Here is an 18,737-nt window from a genome sequence, read left to right as displayed (position 1 = left end):
ACTCTCATTACTGTGGAGGGGTAGGTAGGGGTCAGGATATTATAGAGGGGGGGGGGAAGACAGAGGTCGGGGTTCAGACCACCAATGAATAAGAGTGTACCCATGTTGGTAATTATTGATCCCCGGAATTTGGCAAGACAAGCAAACACTTTGACAACTTGGCCTCCACTTTAACACTTTAAGACAACATGTATTTCAGCTGCATGCATTTCAGGCTATTTAGCGGATTTAGACAATGTGAATAGGACTTTCCTGCAGCAACTTTGTAATGTCCGAATAATTCATACTGAATCAGTGAATGATCTATTTATACTCAGAAATTAAAATATATCATATATGAAATTATAAACAACAAGCCAAATTATAAGAATCCTGTAAAATGATAGTATTTTTCCATTTCCACAACAAATACATAATGTAGTTATTCAGTGTAAAATCTTAGTCCTGAAATAATCATCAGATATTAGTAATTCAAAAAATGCTTTATTTATATCCAGCCATGGAACGCCACTAAATTATTCACCCCTTTCAAACCTTGAATACTACACATTAAATATGCATAAGATTCATATTTAAACCCACGGAACACAACTCATGGCATGTCATTCAGAATAACACAAACTGCCATACAATTGAAAACTGATAAATTAGCCGAATATTATCGCAACTCAAATGCTCTGTAACTTAAAGGCATTAAAAATTTAAAGGCTCCCATTTTATGACTAAAGACTTGAAAGGGTTAACATAAACACAGACAAAAACCAACTTGTCGTAATATCGGCAAAATGATCATGATAAACAGCTGTTGCTTTGGCTACTGTGTAGAATCAATAACTACCTGGCTGCCTATATACACAGAGGGAGAGACGGCCAGACAGGCAGTACGCTGCTTTATCACACAGTTATAACCTTGGTATAAAACCCTTAGTGCTCCTTACACTCGCTTCTGAATGATGGCCACATTTGACATTGGGATAACTGAAATTTACTGGAATAAGCAGAAAGTCTGACAACACAAGCAGTTTTTCGACATTGCAAAAAATGCTAAACTTGTTTCAAATTTACCAATATTTATAAAACTGTAGTCCTGCACCATGACCGTGGAATATATTTATTTTATGAAATAAATCTAGAAATGCATACATAAGCAAGTCTAGCAAGCTCTAGCTAGCTCTATTCCACTGAAATCAGCATAGGGAATTTTTATTTTATTTTAGAGTCAAGAAGGATATTGTGTGATATAAGATTTCAGAGACTAAATGTTAGTCTAATAAAACTGATGCGGCCCCATTTCTCCATCCTACAGAATACAAGGCAAGCTACGTCAACTAGGACAGATGTTTCAATGTATTTTGTTAAAAAAAATATTCTCAAACATGTTGACTGTAAACCACCTCGAACTGCAATTAATTATAAAAACACATTTAACCCAAAGTTAAATAGTTGAGAATTCAAAGCCCTCAGTCCCTGCACATGGAAAAGACATTAAAAGAGGGAGCGTGTTTCACCTAAGGTCCCATGTCAAGTGAAAAAAACACTGTAACTTTATCAGGCTGGGAAAACCTCTAAGCTATCATCACAACCCACTTTCAACTCACATACAGCCACACTGGAAGTCAGGTAGCCATCCCACCATAAATTCATTAATATGTATCAGAAATAATCAATAAAGTCAAAATTTTAAATTTACAAATCCAACATGTAAATATGAAAAGACGATAGGGTTCTGCTTGAAGAAAACACAACGTTCTCATCTGACATCTAGTTCCCCAAACCCTAAACTTCATTCACTGCTGAAACAGAAAAACTTTGTTTACATATGATGTACTCACCGAAGAGTTTTGTGTTGGTGCGAGTTCGGAGGTATGAGGGCCCCTTGTCGAGCAATCGACTCGGCTGTTTCCCCATCGTACACGACGTCACCAAGAGAGACATTTTCATTCTACAGAGTCAACCACAACTTATAATCCAGTTCAGCACAACTTGACACCTGACATTCTAGAAGAACCACAAGGCAATCCAACCACCTCGGCCAACCAGGAACACAGCTGTCTCTCGCTCTCCTTCCCTCTCTCTCTCTCCAGCCCATGTGACTATTAATAGCTCCCACAGGTGAGCCATTCACAGGTCACATGACCGTTGTATAAACACTCAGCGATATGGGTGTTATTACTGGGGGTGATACATCTCCTTGGTGTCGACAGAGGGGGGAATTCCCTCCTTGCCCCAGGTGATGGTTCCATATCCGAACCTACAAGGAGATATTGACAAGAGATATTGATAGCGTAAACACTTGTGTGTCTTGATCTATAGTGACTCAGTGGTCAGTGGAGAGATACTGTCCTCTCTATAACACACTGTTCTCTCTATAACACACACCTGACAAGCATGTTATAAAGACTCAAGTCATGCTCAGAAAATAGGAACATTAATGGTAGAAAAATGTATTCACAGAACTTGAACCTACCTAAAAAAATTTTGTTGCAAATTTCTGACACTGATACTTGATTTTATGGATTTTCACACGGCAAGTATGTTTTTCGTCCTGACAGTGTCAACCATGGTCGTATAGAGTCGCTAGGATGCAGCTAGAATTAGACTGAGGATGAATAAAGATAAAATGAGTAAAATAGTTGTATTTCAAGAAATGTATGATCTATTGCTGTAATATCCCTGAGTAAAAAAATGAGGTAAATAATTGCTACTTGTATCCTTGGAAACATGCTGGACTCAATACAGTGACTACTTGTTAGATGGACCACTGGCTCGATGACCAACACAGTGACTACTTGTGAGATGGACCACTGGCTCCATGATGTTAGATGGACCACTGGTTTCATGATGTTAGATGGACCACTGGTTCCATGATGTTAGATGGACCACTGGCTCCATGATGTTAAATGGACCACTGGCTCCATGACCAACACAGTAACTACATGTGAGATGGACCACTGGCTCCATGACAACACTGTAACTACTTGTTAGATGGACCACTGGCTCCATGATCAACACTGTAACAACTTGTTAGATGGACCACTGGCTCCATGACCAACACAGTGACTACTTGCTAGATGGACCACTGACTCCGTGATCAACACTAACTTTTTGTTAGATGAACCACTGGCTCCATGATCACACTGTAACTACTTGTTAGATGGACCACTGGCTCCATGATCAACACTGTAACTACTTGTTAGATGGACCATTGGCACCATGATGTTAAATGGACCACTGGCTCCATGACAACACAGTGACTACATGTGAGTTGGACCAGTGGCTCCATGATCAACACTGTAACTACTTGTTAGATGGACAACTGGCTCCATGACAACACAGTGACTACTTGTTAGATGGACCACTGGCTCCATGACAACACTGTAACTACTTGTTAGATGGACCACTGGCTCCATGATGTTAGATGGACCACTGGCTCCATGATGTTAAATGGACCACTGGCTCCATGACCAACACAGTGACTACATGTTAGATGGACCACTGGCTCCATGACAACACTGTTACTACATGTGAGATGGACCACTGGCTCGATGACCAACACTGTAACTTCTTGTTAGATGGACCACTGGCTCCATGACCAACACAGTGACTACATGTGAGATGGACCACTGGCTCCATGACAACACTGTAACTACTTGTTAGATGGACCACTGGCTCCATGATGTTAGATGGACCACTGGCTCCATGATGTTAAATGGACCACTGGCTCCATGACCAACACAGTGACTACATGTGAGATGGACCACTGGCTCCATGACCAACACTGTAACTACTTGTTAGATGGACCACTGGCTCCATGACAACACAGTGACTACTTGTGAGATGGACCACTGGCTCCATGAAAACACTGTAACAACTTGTTAGATGGACCACTGGCTCCATGAAAACACTGTAACAACTTGTTAGATGGACCACTGGCTAAACGTAAAAAACCCTCAAAGCACAATCAATTTGAGACACAAGTGCTGTCAAGCACTAGTCCCCAACAACTCGCTGATATATCCTTGTGTGAAGAACCAGCAGATACCTGATGCCTCGACACCTCCTGCTGTTCTAATGAGGTGGGATCGTTAGTTCCAGGTAGCTGACCATGACGGGACAGGTAGTGAGCCTACACAGGTAAAGGAGTGCACTCAATACCGTCAAACATCTACCACCCACTCAATGCTATCAAACATCCACCACCCACTCAATACTATCAAACATCCACCGCGCATTCAATACTGTCAAACATCCACCATGCACTCAATACTGTCAAACATCCACCACACACCCAATACTGTCAAACATCCACAACCCACTCAATACTATCAAACATCCACCAACCACTAAGTACTGTCAAACATCCACCACACACTCAATACTATCAAACATCCACCACCCACTCAATACTGTCAAACATTCACCACCCACTCAATGCTATCAAACATCCAACACATTCACTCAATGCTATCAAACATCCACCACCCACTCAATGCTATCAAACATTCACCACCCACTCAATGCTATCAAACATCCACCACCCACTCAATACTGTCAAACATTCACCACCCACTCAGTCCTGTCAAACATTCACCACCCACTCAGTACTGTCAAACATCCACCACGCACTCAATACTGTCAAACATCCACCACCCACTCAATGCTATCAAACATCCATCACCCACTCAATACTATCAAACATCCACCACGCACTCAATACTGTCAAACATCCACCACCCACTCAATGCTATCAAACATCCACCACATTCACTCAATGCTATCAAACATCCACCGACCACTCAATGCTATCAAACATCCACCACCCACTCAATGCTATCAAACATCCACCACCCACTCAATGCTATCAAACATCCACCACCCACTCAATGCTATCAAACATCCACCACCCACTCAATGCTATCAAACATCCAACACATTCACTCAATGCTATCAAACATCCACCACCCACTCAATGCTATCAAACATTCACCACCCACTCAATGCTATCAAACATCCACCACCCACTCAATACTGTCAAACATTCACCACCCACTCAGTGCTGTCAAACATCCACCACGCACTCAATACTGTCAAACATCCACCACCCACTCAATGCTATCAAACATCCACCACCCACTCAATGCTATCAAACATCCACCACCCACTCAATGCTATCAAACATCCAACACATTCACTCAATGCTATCAAACATCCACCACCCACTCAATGCTATCAAACATCCAACACATTCACTCAATGCTATCAAACATCCACCACCCACTCAATGCTATCAAACATCCACCACCCACTCAATGCTATCAAACATCCACCACCCACTCAATGCTATCAAACATCCACCACCCATTCAATGCTATCAAACATCCAACACATTCACTCACTCTCATTCAGGTGGTTGGTGTAATGTTAAAAATCAATAAAAGGATGTCTTCTATAGCACCAATTTAATGTTAAAGCAACATATCTGACAGTGGCCATACTGATTATTTGTTTCAGGTAGAGATCCGGGGTAGAATAGGTCTTAAGCAACCCATGCTTGCCGTAAAAGGCGACTATGCTCGTCATCAGAGGCTACTAATGGGAACAGGTTGTCAGACTTGATGACTTGGTTGATGCATGTCATCGTATCCCAATGACATGGATCGATGCTCTTAATGTCAACCACTGGATTATCTGGTCCAGACTTGATTATTTACAGACCACCGTCATATAGCGGGAATATTGCTGAGTGCGGCGTTATACAATAAACAAACAAATGATTCACGTACAAATATACTGGATGTTGAGCCAGAGCTCGCTGCTGAACAGAGTGATTTCAGTCATTACATCATTGATATGAAGCTTCAATGTAGAATCAAGTGAATCAGCATCGTGTAAGGGTGAGACACTGCCCATCTAGACACAGCTGAAAGCACTCATCGCCATGACCTGTGGCAGAGACCAGTGTCACATGTCATACCTCTGTCACAACCAACAACCAACTCTGAAACAGTTTGGAAACTGAAACTATTGATAAACCCATTTGCCTTAATGGCAGTAGGGAAACCTAATCCCCCTGTGAAAGTCTTCCAAATATTTCTTTGTCTAAAGCAAGAGTGTCATGTATCTTCTAACACTGTAGCAGAACCACCTGTCATGGCTTGTGTCAAGGAATCTGCATACTAGTTGGTTGGTTTGTTTGTTTAACACTGCACTCAGCAATACTCCAGCTATTTGAAGGTGGTCTGCAAATAATCAAGTCTGGACCAGACAATCCAGTGATTGATATCATGAGCATTGATCCACGCGATGGGGATCGATGACATGCATCAACTAAGTCACAAGTCTGACCACCCAATGCCCATTTGCGATACTAAGTAACCATCAAAGGTTAATGAACTCTCACCGGTATCAGTTTGTTGTTTAACGCCGCACTCAGCAATATTCCCGCTATATGACGGCAGTCTGTAAATAATAGAGTCTGGACCAGACAATCCAGTGATTGATGTCATGAGCATCCACGTTGGGATAGGGTGCATGCATCAACCAAGTCAGAGAGTCTGACCACCCGATCCCGTTAATTGCCTCTTTTGACATGCATAGTCGCCTTTTACTGTAAGCAACATCCAGATCAGGCTAACTATGCTACTGGTAAACAGTCATCTAAGTTTCTGCGATTTCAGTTTAAAATATACTATATTTGAGAGTTCAATGCCAATGGTGATCTGTTGCAAAAATGGCCATTAGTACCCTTTGCTTGTCTCCCTGTAGAGATTCCTGGGCAGAATAGTTCCCCAGTACCCAATGCTTGTCTCCCCATGAGTATTCCTGGGCAGAATAGTTTCCCAGTACCCAATGCTTGTCTCCCCATGAGTATTCCTGGGCAGAATAGTTCCCCAGTACCCAATGCTTGTCTCCCCATGAATATTCCTGGGCAGAATAGTTCCCCAGTACCCAATGCTTGTCTCCCCATGAGGATTCCTGGGCAGAATAGTTCCCCAGTACCCAATGCTTGTCTCCCCATGAATATTCCTGGGCAGAATAGTTCCCCAGTACCCAATGCTTGTCTCCCCATGAGTATTCCTGGGCAGAATAGTTCCCCAGTACCCAATGCTTGTCTCCCCATGAGTATTCCTGGGCAGAATAGTTCCCCAGTACCCAATGCTTGTCTCCCCATGAGTATTCCTGGGCAGAATAGTTCCCCAGTACCCAATGCTTGTCTCCCCATGAGTATTCCTGGGCAGAATAGTTCCCCAGTACCCAATGCTTGTCTCCCCATGAGGATTCCTGGGCAGAATAGTTCCCCAGTACCCAATGCTTGTCTCCCCATGAGTATTCCTGGGCAGAATAGTTCCCCAGTACCCAATGCTTGTCTCCCCATGAGGATTCCTGTGCAGAATAGGTCCCCAGGGAGGGTGGGGTGGGGTTGGCTTGGGATGGGCTTGGGGTGGGTTAGGGAGGGGTGGAGTAGAGCGAGTGCTCCCAGCCCCTGCTGATGTCTTGACATGTACCGGCAGCTGGCTTCACCCACACTGTCTGACATTTATAGAAGGAAATGCTATGTTTTACAAGGTAAAAAAAATGTTCAGGGATGTTTGTAGGGTGACGCAGTGTCAGAGGCCTTTAATTCCAGAAACATATGATGCCTATCAAACACGTTCTTGCAGCCAAACTGGATACAGCTGCCAGGGAGCTGCAGGAATAACCATGTTACACAATGGTCAGCAACTATCAGACTGAACATTTCTGAGAAATAAACTTCCAGTGTAAATATCTGCAGATAATAGACTTTGTCAAACCATAGACATCATTATGAACACTTTTTCAGTGAATAAATCACCATTATGCTACTGCTCAGATGGCAACATTACATGCCCTACATATGAATCCTGTGGCTGATATAGCTGCTTACCTGGGACCCTCCGACACATGGACCCTCCAATATGTAGAACCCTCTGATACACTGACCCTCCGACACATGGACCCTCCAAAATATAGAACCCTCTAACACATGGACCATCCGACACATTGACCCTCCAAAATATAGAACCCTCTGACACATTGATACTTCGACACATGGACCCTCCGACACATGGACCCTAAAAAATATAGAACCCTCCGACACATGGACCCTCCGACACATGAACCCTCCAAAATATAGAACCCTCCGACACATGGACCCGCCAACACAAGGACCCTAAAAAATATAGAACCCTCCGACACACTGACCCTTTGACACATAGACCCTCCAAAATATAGAACCCTCCGACACACTGACCCTCCAACACATGGATCCTTTGACACATGGACCTTCCAAAATATAGAACCCTCCGACACATTGACCCTCCAAAATAAAGAACCCTCCGACACACTGACCCTCCAACACATGGATCCTTTGACACATGGACCTTCCAAAATATAGAACCCTCCGACACATTGACCCTCCAAAATAAAGAACCCTCCGACACATGGACCCTCCAAAATAAAGAACCCTCCAACAAAAGGACCCTCTAAAATGAAGAACCCGCCGACACATGGATACACAGATGCTCCAACTAGGGCTGGGATGAGTCCAAATTTACTGTGTACCCGACCCACTATTACTCGAACCTACCCGGTTGCCACTGTAGGTCTCAAGAGTTGGTACAAAATATTTAGTTGGGAACTGTTTTACTGAAGCCATGGAGAAAACTATTTAGATACACGTGTGAAACATGCTGATCACGTATGCACTGAAGTTGACTGAAGCTCTATCATATTTCAAACATATAAAAGTCAGAACGGATGCATGCATAGTCAGAAAGAAATGCAAATATTAGTGACTTTCAGTGTAACCATGGAGTTTTATTGTCATTATCATTAAATAACATATCACATGACCTGTGGGTACCCAGGTCCTACTAAGTACCCACCTGACCCACAAATACAGACACCACACTAAATATTCCCTGCCTGGGAGACTCACAATTACAGACATCACACTGAATATTCCCTACCTGGGAGACCCACAATTACAGACATCACACTGAATATTCCCTGCCTGGGAGACCCACAATTACAGACATCACACTGAATATTCCCTGCCTGGGAGACCCACAATTACAGACATCACACTGAATATTCCCTGCCTGGGAGACCAACAATTACAGACATCACACTGAATATTCCCTGCCTGGGAGACTCACAATTACAGACACCACACTAAATATTCCCTGCCTGGGAGACCCACAATTACAGACATCACACTGAATATTCCCTGCCTGGGAGACCCACAATTACAGACATCACACTGAATATTCCCTGCCTGGGAGACCCACAATTACAGACATCACACTAAATATTCCCTGCCTGGGAGACTCACAATTACAGACATCACACTGAATATTCCCTACCTGGGAGACCCACAATTACAGACATCACACTGAATATTCCCTGCTTGGGAGACCCACAATTACAGACATCACACTGAATATTCCCTGCCTGGGAGACCCACAATTACAGACATCACACTGAATATTCCCTGCCTGGGAGACCCACAATTACAGACATCACACTGAATATTCCCTGCCTGGGAGACTCACAATTACAGACACCACACTAAATATTCCCTGCCTGGGAGACCCACAATTACAGACATCACACTGAATATTCCCTGCCTGGGAGACCCACAATTACAGACATCACACTGAATATTCCCTGCCTGGGAGACCCACAATTACAGACATCACACTGAATATTCCCTGCCTGGGAGACTCACAATTACAGACATCACACTAAATATTCCCTGCCTGGGAGACCCACAATTACAGACATCACACTGAATATTCCCTGCCTGGGAGACCCACAATTACAGACATCACACTGAATATTCCCTGCCTGGGAGACCCACAATTACAGACATCACACTGAATATTCCCTGCCTGGGAGACCCACAATTACAGACATCACACTGAATATTCTCTGCCTGGGAGACCCACAATTACAGACATCACACTGAATATTCCCTGCCTGGGAGACCCACAATTACAGACATCACACTGAATATTCCCTGCCTGGGAGACCCACAATTACAGACATCACACTGAATATTCCCTGCCTGGGAGACCCACAATTACAGACATCACACTGAATATTCCCTGCCTGAGAGACCCACAATTACAGACATCACACTGAATATTCCCTGCCTGGGAGACCCACAATTACAGACATCACACTGAATATTCCCTGCCTGGGAGACTCACAATTACAGACATCACACTGAATATTCCCTGCCTGGGAGACCCACAATTACAGACATCACACTGAATATTCCCTGCCTGGGAGACCCACAATTACAGACATCACGCTGAATATTCCCTGCCTGGGAGACCCACAATTACAGACATCACACTGAATATTCCCTACCTGGGAGACCCACAATTACAGACATCACACTGAATATTCCCTGCCTGGGAGACCCACAATTACAGACATCACACTGAATATTCCCTGCCTGGGAGACTCACAATTACAGACATCACACTGAATATTCCCTGCCTGGGAGACCCACAATTACAGACATCACACTGAATATTCCCTGCCTGGGAGACCCACAATTACAGACATCACGCTGATTATTCCATGCCTGGGAGACCCACAATTACAGACATCACACTGAATATTCCCTACGTCCACTGGGAACTGATCATATGTGTCGTCATGAGAATAGTTCCTGGTCTGACAGATAACCAACATGCTCAATGATCAGATTTCCTTGTGTGATCCTGTACAAGGATATCTTGATCATATTACATCCCATTAACAAAAACAACCACAATCATAGAAAGGCTGATATGACTTTAAACCAGGTCAACAAATTGAGATCCTGGTGACATGACTAAGATAGGGGGTTCACAGTTATTTCCCTTGATCAGCGAAGAAAAAACACCAAAAAGGATGACAATCACTTCGACTATATCTTTGTTTGTTTGTTTGTTGTTTAACACCATACTCAACAATATTCCAGCTATATGATGGCAGTCTGTAAACATTCGGGTCTGGACTGGACAATCCAGTGCTTGACATTATTAACATCGATCCACACAACTGGGATACGATGACATGCATCAACCAAGTCAGCAAGCCTGGCCACCTGATCCTATTAGTCGCCTCTTATGGCAAGCATGGGCTGCTTTAGTGTCATTTAGCGAAATTAAAAGTATTGGATGTAAACCTGGGTAATGTGATTATTTCTTTGAGCAAACTTCCTCTCGTGTCTCCTGAACAAGTTTGGAGAAGAGCATTGCAACGTAAGAATCAGAGAGCACCCCATATAATAACGATGGTTATTTTCCACCAATTAATTACAATGACATCTTGTACGACGACCCCCAATCAATTTCTGAAGCTCTTAATAATTATTTCACTGAAAAGTCAACCTTGAAATTTCCTGATAAAATTATTACTGATAGTATTGACACATTACCATATGACCCGTTAGGTCACATCAACTTTTCCACAGAAGAAGAATGCGACATTCTGCTTTCTGTTGACACGGGCAAATCCATTACAATTTCCGGATGGCATAAGTAATAAAATCTTGAAATTGATAGCGATGGATATTGCTAATCCCCTCCCTTGCCTGTTCAATGAATCTCGTAAACAATCCATATTTCCCTCCATATGGAAAGAAGCCTCAGTAATTCTTATCACAAGACAGGAAATAAAAATGTAGCAGTTCTAGGCCGCTAGCTCCTACAAGCTGCTTGTCCAAGGTCTCAATAAATGTGTATTGAAATATATTTCTAATTACCTCAGAGATAATGGTGTTCTAACTAATGTATAGTCGGGATTTATGCCTGGTGACTCTACAGCAAACCAGTTAACTTATTTATATAATACTATCGCTAATGCTTTAGATATTGGAAAGGAGCTCAGGGACGTATTCATTGACATTAATAAAACTTTCAATAAAGTTTGGCATAAGGGTCTGTTATTTAAACTATAAAAATATGGAATTACTGGTAACTTCTCAAAAGCTTACACTCATTTCTTTAAATTGAATACAACATACTGTTGTACAGGGTTCCTAATCTGATACTAAAACAGTTAAAGCCGGTGTGCCCCCGGGATGTGTCTTGGGCCTGGGACTGTTCACTGTATATGTCAATGACATTGTTGAAGGCACCAAAAGTAAAATCTGCTTTTTTGCAGACAATAATTCACTTTATTTCATAATAATAATCCAAAAGAAGCCACAGACTGCCTCAACAGTTGGGATAATTGCACTGTTGAGCAACGTAATAAGTTTGAGAAAGTGCACCTGGATGCATTAAGGACCATCTTTGGAGCTGTCCAGAGTACAAATCATAAGTTATACATTGAAACCAAATTTAAATAACCGTGAGAAGAAATATTTTTAAATTAACAATGTTTAATAAAATTATGCATAACTTGACACCAAATTACTTATGACAACTTATTCCTGAAACCGTTTCAGAATCATCTTCTTTATCATCTAAGAAATCAAGGTAGCTTGCAACTTATCCACTGCAAGACAACGTTTTTTGCTAAGACCTTACTTCCTGGTACTCTTAGACTATGGAAGTTACTGCTGAATGAAACTAGAAATTGCTCAATGCTTTCAGGCTTAAAGAACCTTCCAATTTAAAAGTTTGAACAAAGCTTTTACTGTGATGTTAATTATGGAACACAGTTTTGTCAAACGATACATGGTCGTCTCAGACTCCGGTGTAGCGAGTTAAATTGAACATGTTTACTCAACATCTATTGCCTCACTCTAACTGTCTCTGTGGTCATCAGTGTCATATGGGAGGAAAGCCCCAAGTGATGCAGGTCTTAGATGGTGTAGCGATATAGATTGGAACATGTTTACTCGACATCTATAGCCTCACTATAACTGTCTCTGTGGTCATCAGTGTCATATGGGAGGAAAGCCCCAAGTGATGCAGGTCTTAGATGGTGTAGCAATATAGATTGGAACATGTTTACTCGACATCTATAGCCTCACTATAACTGTCTCTGTGGTCATCAGTGTCATATGGGAGGAAAGCCCCAAGTGATGCAGGTCTTAGATGGTGTAGTGATTTAGATAGGAACATGTTTACTCGACATCTATAGCCTCACTCTAACTGTCTCTGTGGTCATCAGTGTCATATGGGAGGAAAGCCCCAAGTGATGCAGGTCTTAGATGGTGTAGTGATTTAGATAGGAACATGTTTACTCAACATCTATTGCCTCACTCTGTCTCTGTGGTCATCAGTGTCATATGGGAGGAAAGCCGCAAGTGATGCAGGTCTTAGATGGTGTAGTGATTTAGATAGGAACATGTTTACTCGACATCTATAGCCTCACTCTAACTGTCTCTGTGGTCATCAGTGTCATATGGGAGGAAAGCCCCATGTGATGCAGGTCTTAGATGGTGTAGTGATTTAGATAGGAACATGTTTACTCGACATCTATTGCCTCACTCTAACTGTCTCTGTGGTCATCAGTGTCATATGGGAGGAAAGCCCCAAGTGATGCAGGTCTTAGATGGTGTAGTGATTTAGATAGGAACATGTTTACTCGACATCTAGAGCCTCACTCTAACTCTCTCTGTGGTTACAGTGTGAATATTCTGTCCACTACTTTTTTGTTTGCCCTTCATATGATGATATGAGACAGAACATGTGTTATTATCTGAATGGATATGATCTTAACTCGGTTTTGTACGGCAACCCGCATAAATCTAAAGAAACTAACACAAAAATGCTTCAATCTGTGCATGATTTATCTTGTTTTCAGACAGACTTAAACAGCCATAACTTGATTTGTCACTATTTCTTTCCAGACCATATCATTGTATTCCTTGACTCTATGGATGTTCGTTTGTTCGTTCATTCAGCCGTTGTTTAACACCGCACTCATCAATTATTCAGCTATGGGACGGCAGTCTGTAAATAATCAAGTTTGGACCAGACAATCCAGTGATTGATAACATGAGCACCGATCCATGCAATTAGGTGAGTGAATCAAATTTCAATGTTGCATCAGCATTTTTTCACAGGCAACTAGGATACGATGACAAGCATCAACCAAGTCAGCGAGCCTGACCACCCGATCCCACTAGTCGCCTCTTACAACAAGCATAGTCACCTTTTACGGCAAGCATGGGTTGTCGAAGACCTATTCTAACCTGGATCAAGCTAATCATGTTATCCAGAGAGGCATTCAAATAAGCTCACTAAGTTTATTTGCCGATCCGGCCATGTATGTTCTCATGGAATAAATATGTTCAAACAAGAGAACATTCTTCAGAATCATATTCATAGAAATGTCTGACTTGCATTACCATGATAACACCTAGACAATTTATCATAATAACTTTGAAGCACTTACTCGATAAAGATTCTTGCACCTGTTTCGAAATATCGCATTGAAAGAATAAAGAAGTTGAGTGAGTGAGTGAGTGAGTGAAAGAGTGAGTGAGTGAGTGAGTGAGTGAAATCTAATTTAGCTATTTTTCCAAAACTGTATATATCATGAAATCCATAGTAATCAGTGTTTTGGGTAAGCATATGTAGATTGAATTTTGGGGATGATGGTTTATGTCAGTTGGCAGACGACAAATTGATAAAAAACATTCCATATTAAGTATAATGAATAAAATAATTGAGTACAATATCAGAGATAACAAAAAATGTAATTTGTATACCTGAAGCGTGATCACATGGCACATGCTATGTTAAACACTGGCAGTAACTGGTACAGATAGTCAATGGAAAAGCTCTATTTCCACTGTTTAGCATTTGATTCCCTCTCGTCGTGTTATAACAGGCATCTGCTCAAACTATTTTCAACAAACAGAAATCAGTGTATTTGCTCATAGTTTCACAAAAAACAGTCAGTTGTATACAGGGAATTTCAAAGAGAAAAACACAAATAAAAAAGCATTAACTGGTCAGCATACAATTAAAATATGCATTGTTAGGAAAATAGAAAGTGAGAATGTATCTCTAAATTTGGACTTGCCAGCTGTGAAGTAGTCTTGATAATAATAGTTATAATAAATGTGAGTACAGGTCACAGCGGACCCGTGAAGATCCGGGGTAGAATAGGTCTTCAGCAACCCAACTATGCTTATCTAAGAGGCGACTAACAGGGTTGGGTGGTCAGGTTCGCTGACTTGGTTGATGCATGTCATCGTATCCCAATATCATGATGTCAATCACAGGTTTGTCTGGTCCAAACTTGATTATTTACAGACCACCGTCATATAGGCTAGTTGGAATATTGCTGAGTGCGGCGTTAAACAAGAAACAAACAAAGCTACGGCTATATATGTTTTGCACATACAGAAATAGAATAAAAAATATTTAAATATTATAAAGGGTTTTATAAGGTTTATAATCACCAATAAAGACATCAATCAATGTGACAGTATGTACGATGTATAGTGATGGTTGCAAATTGTAATGTCTGCCCGCTAAAACACCGACTCTTAACGGAAACAATCCACCCGTATTTGTTCGCCAAAACACACCACCTTAGTGTCTGGATACATCATTCTCAGTCAGAGGTCGCTACAAGTGCTGCCCACATATTGCGCTTATCTTACTTGTGATACAAACATATACAAACTTACATTCAACTTCCTCTGATGTGTGGCTACGATCACCTGTCAACACCGTGCAAGACGCTGTTGTTTTTTCAGCGCGCACCTGTAGCCGGAAATAACCTGAGTCAGGAACAGTAACTCTCGCCACTTTGTTTTTATTTACATGCATTGTGACGTAGGTTTAAAACGAGGAAAACATCGCCTCAGTGGTAGTGATATGATCGCTTTGAAAATACATTTACCTCAGGAATGATCTAATAACTTGTCATGTATAGTTTTTTGTTTGTTTTGTTTTTATGCGCAAAGGGTGGGTGGTGTTAACGGTTAAGAACGTGCTTCATGATTGATATAGAGAATCTCACTCGAGTGCATTTTGATATCAAATATATCAACACGAGTTGATAAATGTGGAATTTTTTTTCCACTTTTTTTCAACGAGTGTTGATATATTTGATATCAAAAGACACGAGGGTAAGATTTTACTTATCATCCAACATCATTCTTCCAACTTTTTCAGTTTGTAGACAGTAATACGCAGTGTCTTGTAAAAAAGTACTGCTGACAGCTCCAGTGAAGCATTGGTGATGTCATTTGATTGTGACGTCATGGTAACAATGACGTCACGATGGTTCGCAAAATATTTTGATGCAATTTCATTGCCGCGATATCTACAATGTAGCTATCGCTTGATCTCACCCAAGCGATATATCCTGTGGGGGCCAGTTTTGGATGATAAAAGTGTGTTACTACATTCATGCATTGAAATAATTGTTTCACGCTCTCTATACTGTACTGCATTGTCGACGTAATACAATACCACTGTCCACTGCATACAAACCTCCTCGTGTTATGACGTCATATTAGTAATGACATAACAGTGCATCATTGTTTACGTCATAGTGACCTTGTAACAGCTTCTCGACATGGTATGTCGACTAATTATTAGTGCACAACACATCATACAGGATTTATACTAAAGAGAGTTACGTATGTCGAACAATATTTCATTTTGAGCCGTATTTAACAGAATTTTCAGCCATGTCACATTCAACAGTATACCAGCTGACGACGTATATAACGTACTCGACAACGGTGGAACCCTCTATTATGACAAAGCCAAGAGATCATATCGATAGTGAGTCTGGCAGCACAGCCCCGAGACCCGTGAAGATCATGCTTAGAAGTGGTCTTCAGCAACCCATACTTGCAGTAAGGGGCGACTAACGGGATCGGGTGGTGAGACTCGCTGACTTTATTGATGCATGTCATCGTACCCCAATTGCGCGGATCGATGCGCACGATGTCAATCACTGGATTGTCTGATCCAGACTCGATTATTTACAGACCGCCGCCGTATAGCTGGAATATTGCTGAGTGCAGCGTTAACAACACACAAATAAACACAGCCACGACATTGAACGCACTTGCAGTCGTTGATTATTGACGTTCGTGCGAACTGAAGGAAGTAGTGAACGAAACGCACGTAAAATGTTTAGCTGATTGCTATCACAAGAAGTACGTATTGGCAACCAACACAAGCTTGGCAGCAGCAAATTCATTATTTCTTCTTTGGAGTTTCCTCATCATATTCGGAAAAATAAGTAAATATTTGTTAGCAATTTCTGAAAACGAACAAGATAGGAGATCGGCCTCTGAAACAAGCGCGGTCAAAAATCAGTGTTGGATGTAACTGTCGACTACCTCGAGGTGACTACATGTCGACTACCTCGAGGTGACAACGGGGCAGTCGGGTAGCCTTGTGGTTAAAGCGTTCGCTCGTCACGCCGAAGATCCGGGTTCGATTCCCGACATGGGTACAATGTGTGAAGCCCATTTCTGGTGTCCCCCGCCGTGATATTGCTGGAATATTGCTAAAAGCGGCGTAAAACCATACTACCTCACTCACTCGAGGTCACTACAAGGCATCTGAATATGGTAGGAATCGGTTACCAGTGGAAACTATGACGTCCCCCGGTCGGAGTCCTGCTATGTGTCATTGTGCGGGGCAGGTCTCTGTGGCCTTACCGTCAGTCGCTGGTTTGTCAGACCAAGGCTCGATAACACTTTGTGAGCCGCCCTGATTTATCAGTTAGAGCTCTGACTGCAGGCCTATGTCATATGACTGCCATTGACGATAGACCTCCGTGATATATCAGGAGAGGTTCTTGCTGTCGATCACTGGTTCGCCTGTGATATAGCTGGAATATTGCTGGCTATAGGTCGGTGTGATATAGCTGGAATATTGCTGTCTACAGATCGGTGTGATATAGCTGGAATATTGCTGACTACAGGTCGGTGTGATATAGCTGGAATATTGCTGGCTATAGGTCGGTGTGATATAGCTGGAATATTGCTGTCTACAGGTCGGTGTGATATAGCTGGAATATTGCTGACCACAGATCGGTGTGATATAGCTGGAATATTGCTGTCTACAGGTCGGTGTGATATAGCTGGAATATTGCTGTCTACAGGTCGGTGTGATATAGCTGGAATATTGCTGACTACAGGTCGGTGTGATATAGTTGGAATATTGCTGGCTATAGGTCGGTGTGATATAGCTGGAATATTGCTGTCTACAGGTCGGTGTGATATAGCTGGAATATTGCTGACTCCAGGTCGGTGTGATATAGCTGGAATATTGCTGACTCCAGGTCGGTGTGATATAGCTGGAATATTGCTGTCTACAGGTCGGTGTGATATAGCTGGAATATTGCTGACTACAGGTCGGTGTGATATAGCTGGAATATTGCTGACTACAGGTCGGTGTGATATAGCTGGAATATTGCTGACTACAGGTCGGTGTGATATGGCTGGAATATTGCTGACTACAGGTCGGTGTGATATAGCTGGAATATTGCTGACTACAGGTCGGTGTGATATAGCTGGAATATTGCTGACTACAGGTCGGTGTGATATAGCTGGAATATTGCTGACTACAGGTCGGTGTGATATGGCTGGAATATTGCTGACTACAGGTCGGTGTGATATAGCTGGAATATTGCTGACCACAGGTCGTATAGTAGTGATATAACTGGAATACTGCTGACTACAGGTCTGTGCGACTTAGCTTGAATATCGCTGACTACAGGTCGGTGTGATGAATGTCAAACAATTATCTAAGCGACACAACGGTGACTGTCGTTGT

General features: G+C 42.1%; 1 protein-coding gene across 2 annotated transcripts in view; it reads right to left on the bottom strand.

Moving 5' to 3' along the window:
• The window catches only part of LOC124120497 (protein FAM110B-like), a 72,167-nt gene extending 56,429 nt beyond the window's left edge, over window positions 1–15,738 (bottom strand). Inside the window, exons 1-3 of one of the 2 annotated variants that reach the window (XM_046483334.2) lie at window positions 15,620–15,698; window positions 2,468–2,599; window positions 1,833–2,251 (exon numbers count right to left, since the gene is read on the bottom strand). In XM_046483334.2, the coding sequence (XP_046339290.1) occupies window positions 1,833–1,941 (109 nt within the window). In that variant the 5' untranslated portion in view covers window positions 1,942–2,251; window positions 2,468–2,599; window positions 15,620–15,698. Of the gene's footprint in view, window positions 1–1,832; window positions 2,252–2,467; window positions 2,600–15,619 lie in introns of both variants that reach the window. The other variant, XM_046483333.2, reaches the window with a different exon arrangement.
• Between the last annotated feature and the right edge of the window lie 2,999 nt (window positions 15,739–18,737).

The sequence above is a fragment of the Haliotis rufescens genome, unplaced genomic scaffold, assembly GCF_023055435.1.
Source record: "Haliotis rufescens isolate VD_foot unplaced genomic scaffold, xgHalRufe1.0.p SCAF_2, whole genome shotgun sequence".
NCBI lineage: Eukaryota > Metazoa > Mollusca > Gastropoda > Lepetellida > Haliotidae > Haliotis > Haliotis rufescens.
This window is presented reverse-complemented; position numbering and strand designations above follow the sequence as displayed.